The sequence below is a fragment of the Glycine max genome, chromosome 13, assembly GCF_000004515.6.
Source record: "Glycine max cultivar Williams 82 chromosome 13, Glycine_max_v4.0, whole genome shotgun sequence".
In the NCBI taxonomy this organism is placed as follows: domain Eukaryota; kingdom Viridiplantae; phylum Streptophyta; class Magnoliopsida; order Fabales; family Fabaceae; genus Glycine; species Glycine max.
Genome location: NC_038249.2, coordinates 40,338,721 through 40,351,208, shown reverse-complemented (window position 1 = coordinate 40,351,208; position 12,488 = coordinate 40,338,721). Strand labels below are relative to the sequence as shown.

Below are 12,488 nucleotides of genomic sequence, written 5' to 3'. Positions count from 1 at the left end.
TTGCAAAAATAATAAAAAAAAATACGGAGAGAAGACTATGATTATTTTATCATTAATATTTGATGTGATGACAATTTGTAGATTGTTCAACTATATAGAATAGTCAAATATGACAATTTATGGATCTGATTGGTTTCACGAAACGAAAATATCATGTATAGTGATTGAAATGAGTTGCATTTGTGGTTCAATATGCCCAAGCCAATCAATATTTCTGCATAATTCAATGAAATGAATAAATACGGATCGCAGACTTTTTAGTCTATTCTCAATTTAATAAAACAAACACGCGTGTAAGGCAAGCCTTTTTTTTCTTCTCCCCGTATTCAATTAGAACAAAGAAAAGGAATAGTGTCAAACTTGATAAACAAACACTGCAGCTTACGAATTAATTAGATGGTATCTACCACAGCCGAATTCCATCGATCGCATTCACATATGATGGGAGCTATATATTCCTGCAAGCTTCGTTGGTATAATTTTCTGTCTTATGGTTGGTTCCTTCACTAACCACAATAATTAAATTTGACCTTTAAAAGTCAATCAAACACATCCTCCATGTATGACTGGATTAATACTTTTCCTCGCTACTTCCTTGCCTTGCTTGCTCATCAAATCCTCAATATATATATATATATATATATATATATAAGCATCCTTTTCCACTTCACATAACAAAACCAAAATAACCCTTTGTTGCTATTGGCTGTTATACTAAATAAGTCATCCAATTGCAACCATTCCAACAAGTCTCAAACCCAATAAATAAATCTAGCTATCTGTTTAATTTCTTCTGACTCTTGTTCTGTGTTTCTTTTCAATTACTATATACAAGGTATTAATTCGGATTTCTGACTCATATATACCCCCAATTTATTTTTATTATGTTATTGTAAGTGAATCTGGAACTTGTACTTGATTCATGTTATCAAGCGTAAATTAAACTTTTATACATATTGTGTTGTTAACATCATCTCATTTTTGTCATGGGGATCAGGATTCCAACAAGCAGGGAGAGGTATGAGTAATGAAAGAGCAAGGAGTCCTAGGTTGGAATTTGATCTGATGTTGTCCCCCCCACGAACTGCAAACTCATCCGAGTTATCGACTTCAGAATCATCATTATGTTTGTATTCATCATCGGATCCTGACTCATGCGTATCTTCCGAGACTAATGATGAAGAGATTAGATCCATGGTTCTCGTAGGTTGTCTGCGATGCCTCATGTACGTTTTGTTTTCAAAGGATGATCCAAATCCTAAATGCCCCAAGTGCAAGAGTACTGTGTTGCTTGATTTCCTGAATGACAACAAGCAAAAAAACACCAACAAAACAACCACCTAGTGGATGCAACTCCGGCGGAGTTAGACTATTTTAAATCTTTAGGGTGGTTCAATATTTATATACATAAAATACTATTTACAGAGAAGATTATTAATTTGTTATTCCTTTTGTTGTTATAAAAGTTTATATGTATGATAGAAATTATAAAAATAAAAACCACTGCTTATACTTGGGTTACATTCTCATGGTTCCATAATCATTTTCTTTGTAGGATAGCATGTGGAGTCATTCAGTATGTAAGATGTCGGTAAAAAGTAAGAAATCATGTTTCAGAATTTTTTACATTTGTTTAAATAAAATTTATAAGGGTTATTAGTTAATGAAATTTCAGTCTTTTAATTACATTTCAATTGTTGATTTTAAATTGGTCTCTAAATATTCAAATAAATTTTTTAAAACCTATATATTAACAAGCGAAATTTCATTAAGGTGGGTAAAGTTTGATGACTATATGATAAAAAAAGGAAGAAAAAAAATGATGAATGGATAAAAATATTTTGACTACGATCTGGAGCAAAATTACAAAAGTTAGTAAAAAAGCTTTGTTCCTAACATTAAAACAAAAAATAACGGCAGTGTTAGCTTCTGCCACTTTGGAGGAAGCTAGAGCGACAATAAATATTAACAGCGGCGAGTTCAACATTGTCTTTGAAAATTGAAGATATAGTTTCTTCTCCAATCATTGTTTGGAAAACAATGAAGATGTTTGCTATGATATATTTAACTAATAATCAAAATCCAAATGTGGCTTTTCAAAAACTAAAAAAAATGGGACACTAAAATCAGACCACGTGAAGAGCTTTAGCACATGTCATGATCATCAATATTCGAAAATTAAAGTTTATAATAATCAAAAGAATTTCCAGATTTTAAACCATGCTATGCATCCAACACATGTAGATGGCAAGCCTTCCAATTCTAAGGTTCATGACAAATTATGCAACACCAAGACTTACAGGTTTTTTTTTTTATATTTTTTTATGAAACCAATACTTACAAGTGCATGCACGTAAGAAGCCAAAGGCAAAATCTTTAATTCCAAGACTTACAAGTTCATGCACAACAATATTAAGTGTGCTAGGTAAAATGTCACTACTGATTAGTTTTCAAATTGAGAAAGCTTTTGTGAATACTTGGGAATTTTCGTAATCTCCTTCTTGTAATATCATATTTTAGAAAATTAATATGAAAAATTGTTTATAACTTAATTACTGTATAAGTTATTTTTTTCGAAAAATATATTCTTCTTGAAAAAACTTATCTAAACAGACTCTAAGCATTATTTAAGTTTGTTTTTGAATTTGTTTCATCCCTTGTAGTTGTAAGTCTTCTATCTATCATTTTATAAAAGCAAGTTTATTATCCAACATCTTTATCTAATAGCATTGTGTTAAATAAATTGTAATATCCTTTCTCTTAAACTAAAATAATTATCATTGCTACTGTTTTTAATTTAAGTTCTACATAAAATAAAATCACCACTCGTATCTTCAAGTTCTATTTAACTAATTTTTTTTATTTTAAGTTATAGTTTGTTTAATCAGATTTTAATGGAAATTTTACCTAGTAAATAATTAAATTTTAAATGACTAGTTATGTAAAAGTTATACTATTTTCCCTTTTTCTAGAAAAGAGTAATAATGCATAGAGTGTATACGTACCAGACGTATTTGGAATTGTGCAAGAAAGGACCCCATGGCAAGCCCTCAAAACACAAAGGTCTTCTTCCACTAATTAATTATAGAAACGGAAAAACACCAAAACCCATCAAATGCATTATAAAATTTGGACAACTGATACAAGGGGCAAATTAAGAAAGGACCCCATCAAACTCTGATACACAAAAATGCTATGAATTCTCCACAACTCGCGTTTATCTTTTCATAAAAATTAAAATTGAAAGAGGAACAGTTGACAAAGGCAGCAAATATACTGAACTTCGTAGCAATGACATATTTCGAACCAAATAATTAAGGATGCAAAAGCTGCAGAAAACATTTTTCAGGCAAACCCGCCACTTTTTTAATTTCATAGAAAGATATTTTTAACATCATTTTGTCCAAAAAAAAAATAATAAAATCATCCCCCTTAAAGAAAAGGGTTACTGACGTACGCTAATTTATTGGGGAAATATTTTTGGTTCTATAATAAATTTAACTTGATATCTTAATTTATTTTAATATGATGGGTAATGAGTAATTATGTAGTATATAAAAGAACGGATATAATAAGGATACCAAAACCTATATACAAGAAAACAAAAATCTGATAATCACAACCATCATAACATAACGTTCCTACCATCTTAAGTGACACATTTAATTTTTTTATATATGGCAAACTAGCTGAATGTTTGTTATCTTGGTACTTCATATGGTCAACCTATTTTCCTCCCAAGTTTTTCATCACCTTTAACCCACCCATGAAGCAACCTTTGAACTATGCATCACTCATTTGCAAGATCTAGCTAGCACTTTGCCTGGCCAGAAATCTTTCCAAGCTAAGAACTTACAAGGAAACCTTTAAACCCACACGCAGACAGTAGAAGATGTCCATTACCAAAACCAAACATTTTTTGCAGCTGCATTCATGACAACTGGAATTCCTTCAAGGCATATAACTTGTCAGATAAATAAATCTTTTCATTTTGGTGTATTTAGTAGTTGTGCGTGAGTGTGCAAACCTTATGAACACTTGCGTCTTTAATTAATTGATCTAGAAACTTCCTAATTTAGGCATATGTTGAAATTATTTATACTACTCCTTATTAAGGTTTCTCACTATGTCTAATATCTCTTGTAGTCATTTTGTATTTGTGTGTGCTAAGTGCTAACCCTTGTTGTTCCCTATGTTATGTTGTGTCTTTCCCATATATATGGTCATTTGCTTATTTTTCACATTTATGTAAAGACAATGGAGTTTATTTGTACGAATGTCCTCTCTTGTTTGTCACTATGGAAAATGGTCTGAAAGAAAAATCTATCAAAGGGTACTTGAAAATGTCGGGTGAAATAGAATAAGTTTAGAAGAAATTAAACTACAAGAGCTCATACTCTCTCTCTCTCTATGGATCAGACCATAATATATGCTAAAAGCTGTCATAGCAAAGGTGTAACACAATGATAAGACATTGGAGACTTGCTCCTTATTTGTTTAGTTAGAAATAGAGTAAAAGGAAATAAGAAAGAAGAGGAAAAAATATGAAAATTTTACCGTTTGTTTTAGAGCATAAATATGAAAGAGAGAAGTTATTTTCGTAATACTTCCATGCATCAAATTGGAATAAAATAAGAGGGAACTGATTTTTTTACTTTCATTTTTATAATATTTTAAATAAACATTCAATAATTTTATGTTAAGAAAAATAATAAATTAAAAAAATGATCAGTGTATAAAATAACATTTTACGTTATCTATTTATTTTTATTCTTTTTCACTCGTCTAAATTTCTCTCCAATTCTTTCTTACTTATTTCTAACCATTCAAGCAATATAATTTTCCACTTTTATTTTATTTATTTCATTAATACAAATAAAGCATTAGTGACAACATTGAAAACCACAGCAATAGCAGCTCAAGTCCACAGCCTTCAATCCATGGCCATCATGTTTTTTTTAAGCCTTCACGCATGGCCATAATCGTAACAACATCACACCACAACCATATCATGAATTAATTAATTTATAAATATAAGATTGACTTGATGATAAAAAAATATAAGAAATAGATCATGGATTCAAATCTCATCACTAATAAAAATTAATAACTAACATTTATAAATAAAAAAATAATAATCTATATCTCAGCTAAGAAACAAGAAAACCCTAACCCACATGACATGAATCCCTTCAATTCCTAAATCAACCAATTAAGCTCACATGACCACTACCAACTCAACAGGGACCAGCACTTACGAAATGGGTACCCATTTTGCTATCAGTCAACAACTAAGCCATCTTTGTCTTATTCGAACTAACAACCGCCAAAACAGTCGCATCAAACCGTCGCAAACACTCATCTGCTGCTGTTTCTTCTTTGTTGCTTTGCATGGTTTGTTTACTTGTGGAGCTAGCTGTTATGCTACTTAACATTTGCATGGTTCTAATTAGTCAAATGTTGAACAATTTTTTTGGGAAGAAAACTTAGAATGTCGTTTCTTTATGTGATTTTTAAAAATAATTCTTAAAAAAAAACTAAACATTAAATAGTTTTCAAAATTAAGAAACAAAAGAGCCGATAATCTTTACCTTCCCAATCCCAAATTTTACATCCAAAATTTATATTTAAATCCAAAAGTCATGACATGTTGATACTAATTCTACTACTAATGATACATTAATACTTATTCTGTGTATATATCTAAGTGATACTTTTCATTTTTTTATCATATCATATATTATATTTAAAAAAAATTCTTTAATTTATATCTTAATTTCTCTCCTTTTTTTTGTTAGCTAGATAAAATATTATTTGATCTTGAATAAAGGGGTGCCCATTATACATAATTAACAACAAGAAGGACCATACATCAGTGCATACCAAGCCTAGTGCCAACCTTGCGCAAGCATTATCTTATGTAATACTAGAACAGCAATGTCTTCTATTTTGCCATCCACTGCAGTCTCAATTTATACTAACCGTATTGCCTTCACGTACATGAATACTTCATCAAGAAATTCTTCATATATCTACATACTCTTCAAGCCTATGCTGGGGTTTTGTTGACCATTCATGAAACGAAAATGAGAAGCCTTTCATTCTATTGGACAGCCAAGACTAAATTTTGAATCTATCTATTTCTCTGTGGCTGTAGAACAAAAATGATTTTTGGTATTTAGCTAGTGAGAGAAAAATAAAAAATAAAAAATAATACATATAATAAGTGATATAATGTTATAGAAAAAGATATGAGTATTATGAAGTGTTTGGAAAAATGAGATCTCCAAAAATCTCTGCATGCTGTAATATAAATTTCAGTGTCGTGAATCATTTGCGACAACAACTGAATACGAAGGACAACTTGTATGTAAACAGAATAAATGGATGATAGACAATTGTCTAGAGTCAATAGAGAGAGAGAACAACCTATCGGCTGCATGTGTTTGGGTACATTATTGATTTGATCTTATTTAATCCTTATTGTCTTTGTTATAAGATTCAAATGATAAGTATAATTTGATTCTTATTATAAGGTTAAATCTAAAATGTTTTTCATATTAATTTTTTTATACAAAAATGTTCTTAACTAAAGTCATTTATCTTAGTTCAGTAATTATTTGGAGTACATTAGTTTTAATCTTTAAATAATAGATAGTCTAATTTTGCCTCTTGATATGGAAAGACTTTGGGAAAATGTATTGTTTTCCATTTCCTATCTCTTTCTCTTGCAAGGAAAACATATTCCATTAAATTTTTTAAGTTTTGTTTATAGAGGTATAGCTTTTAAAGAAACCATTTAGGATAAATTTAATGCTCTCAACTAAATTAATATTTTTTTTAATCTTTGAGAATTAATACTAGTTAATTATATTGGACCTTATAATTAGAACTAGAGAGAGTATCTAATTTATCTTATTCATGTTAATTACTGAATTATTGAATTTATAATCTATTCATAAACTCTACTTTTTACATAACCAGATGCCTTTCCATTTTTTTTTTAACATACATCAAATTAATTAATATATTTTTTTAATTAGTTGTTAAATTAAAGTTATACTCCATGCTATAACAACGTGCCTAAAGAACCAAGAAATTGTTGATTATCTCAAACTTAAATCAGGAACATATTTCAATCAAAATAGTCTAGAGTTCGATCAAAATCAACAATTTTACCTTGGACACAACAAATTAACTCTCATTGTAAATTGTTTATCTAACACAAGCTAAACTTGTAAATATTATACATTGTTCTTTAATTTTTATTTAATTTTTTCTCGTTATAAGTGGTGATTATTCTTTGATTATTAGTGGTTTAACAATGGTAATTTTTTTATTAATTACTTATTTATTTTATTTCTTATTTACTTATTTTGATTTTATATTATACAGTGTTTTATTTATTTTATTATGTTGTATAAATATACAATACTTAATTTTTTTGTATATTTTAACATTGTGATTTATTTTATTTATTTTTATATTATTTAACTATTGGATAAATAAACATGTTTAATTTATTGTAATTTACACAATTAATATTGGTTTTAGTTTTCATTTCGTTCAATTCACTGTGCTTAATGCTTTCCGAACTTGACTTTGTTATTGTAGACCAATTTTTATATATGTATATTAAGCATTTTTTTAATGTTTTCAACTTAAATAAAAAAATTTGCAACTCTAAAAAAAATGCTTTTGTGATTTTAAAAATGTTTTGGATGGGGAAATGGTAAATGTTACTAAACTCTTTTAATAAAAAAATATGATCGATGGGAGATTTCCGTCAAATCACATTGTCTGTGTGTGTATTTAATAATTAAATTTTGTTTTAAAAAAAATCAGCCTTACACATTCTGTTTTGTGCAATTTGTACATTTTTTTTTTACGGAATAGTATCATTGTTTTGGATTGCCTCCTGCTGTAATAGCAGCCATGACGGTTTTCTTTAATGGTTGGAAACAATTATGAATTTTAATCAACTTGAAATTAATTTTAGGTGGTTATTCTAAGAAATTGTAATCAATTTGACCTCTTAATTTCAATTATACTGTCAGCAATTACATATAATTTTTCATTTTGGATTATTACCAACAACTGTAATTATTATCAATATTGGTCATAGCATTTTTAAGTTTGGATCAACAACATCTAATTGTTTTCAATATGATTAATTAGGGACTATTAAGGATGGAAATAGGAAAGGTCAGACTAGGCTTTAAAAGAACTGAGTCTAGCTTACAATGAATTTTTTAGGCTTGAGCCTAACTTATAGCCTATCAAATACTTTTATTTTGTCTCAGCCTGACCTTTTTAAAAGTCTAATCTGGCCTGATAGTTTTTTTAAAAGTCTTTTTCACATTAAACCTTTAATATTTCTTTTATAGTTATTTTTATAAAAATAAAATAACACACCTTCTATAATAGACTAAACAAGACCTTAATATATAATTTGGCTTAATTGTTAATCTAACAGTTAATTGAGTTGGTAGCCCTACAAATATATTAATAATATAAACTGAAATCAACAGGTGATATAAAATAATCCAAAACTGAAATCATATATCACCAAGTAACAAAAAACCAACATGAACATGTCTAAATCAAAATAAACTTGTTAAAGGAATAAGAAGATGAAAGAAAAAATGACAAGGTTTTAAAGTTTTACCTCTATTAAAGCTTGAAGTGAAAAAGATACGATTTTTGTTTATTTTGTAATTTTTGTTAGTTTGTGTTCTCTGTTTTACTTCAACAGAGAAAAAAACTTAATAGGAAAAGAAAACGTTAAAAGAAATAGGAAAATAAGTTAATAAAAATAATGAGAAATATAAAGGGAATAAACTGAATATTTTAAACTAGTAAAAAGAATGAAACTTAGCACATGACTCACATATATATTGGTACCCAAAAAAGTCTTAATTAAAGTCTTACTTCAATGCAATGACACATATATATTGGTACCTAAAAAAATAATATAAGTATATATATATATATAGGCCGATCTATCAGGCTTATAAGATTTTTTAATAAATCCAAATCTGATCTATTTAATTTAATAGACTTTTAAAAAAGTTCGAACCTAACTTTTTTTTATCAAATAGGTGAGTTCAGACCAGGTTTTATATAGGCCCGTGTAGATCAGCTTGACCTATTCTCACCCCTATAACTTACTACAACTATTGTTATCCAATTGGCAGTAACAATAATCAATCTCATTACACAAAAACCGCATTAAACTTAACCTCTTACATCTACGTTTTTTTTTTGTGAATAACCTCTTACATCTACTACCACTCCAAGAGCATGATTTGAACTTGTTACAGAAGCATTTACGTACCTTCGGATATATCTTTGGTAGATTCTCAGTCCCAGCAATCTTGACCATTCTTATTTTTGCATTGCTCATATCTAAATGCCCATAGGTGACAAGTAAAATCATTTTAAGTTTACTGCCTTAATTTTATGGCTGTTTCATAAATTAATTTTTACAAATATATTATGCTTTCAAAAATGTCCTAAAATTAATATCAATTATTTCAAAATTTACATTTTGATTTGTGTTTTATTTTAAAATAATAATATTTAATTTATAATAATAGTATAAAAATACTTATTTAAATAATTGAGTCAGTTATCTGATATCCATGTAGTACGAAAGTCATGTCATACTTAACGTTGATAATTAAGTTGAAATGACTGTAATGGACAAGTAGTAGAGAGCCCTAAATACGAAGGGATACCATATATATCGGCGTTGGCCAGAACAGGTAAAATAACAAAAACGAGCACGCACCATGATCATGTCCGTACATTTGATTATTATTTTTTCTTTTATTTATTTTGTTACATTGTTTATTATCTTCTCTAACCAAATAATAAAAAATGAAGTAATAATTTTCATACTTGCATGTTTTGTCTCATGCAAGCACATCTTTACTACTATTATTATTATGAGTGACGGAGCAGACGAACTTTGACTGTAGTTCTTCTTCTTTCGTTTCGTGCGTATGCATGCAAGTCAGGCAATAAATAAGTCAGTAAGACACGTGGAGGTGGGGCAGTTTAAGGCTGCAGTCCTTCCCTTTCTTGTTCATGGGTAATTGATTGATTTGTTATCTGACTGTATATGATTGTATCAGTATTTTTTTTTTCCTGTCACATAAGTGTGGAGTATTTATTAATAAAATTAAAGATTCATTTTTATTGAAAAATTTTGATTAGTGAAGTTTTTCTTCTCATTCATCATATTTTTCATCAATAAGATTAGAATTTAAAATTTTGTTTAAAAAAATTGAGCTTAATATCATTTTTAGACAAATAACTTATTATAAATGTACAAAGTATCGTTGTATTTATTTATCAATAGAATGAAATTAAAAAAGTATTTGAAAATGTAAATTGATAATTGTATAAGTCTAAAATTTAAATTTGTGTGATGAAAATAATAATATTGACATATATTTAAAAATTAAAATCATAACAAATAATTAAAAATTAGAATTTTATTTAATATCTTAAGAATTTATGTAATATTTTTTTAATTTCAGATAATGTTGCAGGAGTGCTTGTCACTTCAAAAGATTAAATTAAGTATTTACTAGTTTATTATCTGAAAAAAGAATCAATCAAAGTTTTGAAACTAAAGTTTTGAAACAGGCTATATGTAGCCAACTTTAGCTATGTTTAGATTAAAAATTGAAAAAACATTTTTACAAATTTCAATATACAATATACAAAATGAAGAAGAAAAAATTGTTATTTAAAAGTATAAATATTTTTGAAATCTTTCCACTAAAATTCAAACATACACTTTAACCATGTCAAATTTATTGGTTAAAGCAAAGCATAAAAAATGTTAACTTCTTTTCAAAGTGAAGTATCTGAAACACACTAAAAATGGGTTAAATAGTGGAATGAATAAAACTTAGTATTTCAAAAATTATAAAAAAATTTCTCAAAATAAATATCAACGGACGAATGGTTTCGTCCAAGTAATTTGAAATAACTTTGTGCTTAAAAAATCAATTCGCAAAACTTGGATATAATAGGATATAAGTGACTTAAAGAAAAGAAATAGTTATACCAAAACAGTAATGAAAATATAAAGATTTTATACCGGTTCATTCTAACTTTTGTGCTACGTTTAGTTCTCCTTTAAACCTTGAAGGGTTTCACTAATCAAATATTTGATTCCAATCAAGTGTTTTCTATGTCACTTCTGGTTACACCAAGTACTTTCTAGGCCACTTTTGACATTACACTTAATCTTTCTATGAGATTAAGACATAAGTATTCTTTATCACCAAGTTACTTTTCGCTTTCACAAACAGTATATGTTTGATAGAAATTATATTCTAATCACTCAATGAGTGTTTACACAATAAACTTAAATACAATGAAACTAGTTAACTTGGCAAAACTAAGATTTATTCAATTTGTTTAAGTTTCCTTTATCTAGTAGACTAACATCGTTATATCACTTGTTCGTTTTGTCTCATAATATTTTCTTATTTTTTGACAATCTTAACACAAACATCTTAAAGCTTTTATAGACTACAAAGCTTTGATCTGTTGAGAGACCTCAACTAGCTATTGTCTAATGGCTTTGACGCTTGACATAAGGTTGCTACTATGCAGAGAGAGAGAGTGAGAACCACAAACGCTTTTGCATTATATCCTCATCGAAGTACAACTTTTCAGTGTTGCCTAGTGCTTATATATAGCTTACTTTCAATGTACATATTGAAAGAAACGATAACAACATAAGACAAAAAAAAATTAAGAATGTCATGACAAGACATTTTAAATCTTCTCTCTTATGCGTTCTAGCACTAGTTTCTTATTGAGCCTTTGAACGTTATTTTCTTGTGATTGTTTTTAGTTTTTGAAGATCGAGCAACTGTTTTATTGCTTTTGCATTGCGAACCAAGTGTAAAGGCACTAATCTTCTCAAGGTTAAATGTAAAAGTAGTATCATTGAGTAACTAGTACTTTGCCTATCCTCCAAAATCTTTGTTCATATGAAAGGTTAATACATAAAATTTATACTTTATTTATATCAAAACCTAAGAAAGTTAATTGTTTAGTACAATCTAATGACTTGGACATAGCTAGAATCAACACGAAGAAGTGTGTAGTAAATCCCGCCTAAATTTGAACTTATTTGTAGAATGCTCTTACAAACTTTTAATTTGTCACAATTATTTACTTAAATATAATAAAATATACAAATACACCATCTAATGTACTTACCATTCGGTAACTAACGAAAAATATAAAAAAATATTTTTTGTTCTCAAATTTTATAAAATTTAATTATATTTAAAATTTTGTGTTTATACATATTTTTCTTTCATTAATCGTCGTTGTGTTTTCAAAAGGTATCTTGTTAATTAGAGGTGCTCAAAATTGAGTCAAATCATGTTAAACAGCTAAATCGACAAAAAGAAAATCAAAAACTTCAAAATCACATACTTTTTTCGTTTGGT

General features: G+C 28.0%; 1 protein-coding gene across 1 annotated transcript; it reads left to right on the top strand.

The window, feature by feature from the left end:
• The first annotated feature begins 664 nt into the window (after positions 1–664).
• LOC100306500 (uncharacterized) lies at positions 665–1,615 on the top strand. Its single transcript, NM_001249010.2, has 2 exons — positions 665–835; positions 998–1,615. Exon 2 carries the CDS (start codon positions 1,021–1,023, stop codon positions 1,342–1,344), a length of 324 nt encoding a protein of 107 aa, NP_001235939.2. The 5' UTR covers positions 665–835; positions 998–1,020; the 3' UTR covers positions 1,345–1,615.
• Positions 1,616–12,488: the final 10,873 nt, after the last annotated feature.

Coding starts and splice junctions, on each gene's coding strand:
- LOC100306500 (NM_001249010.2), top strand. CDS start 1,021: ATGAGTAATGAAAGAGCAAGGAGTCCTAGGTTGGAATTTGATCTGATG.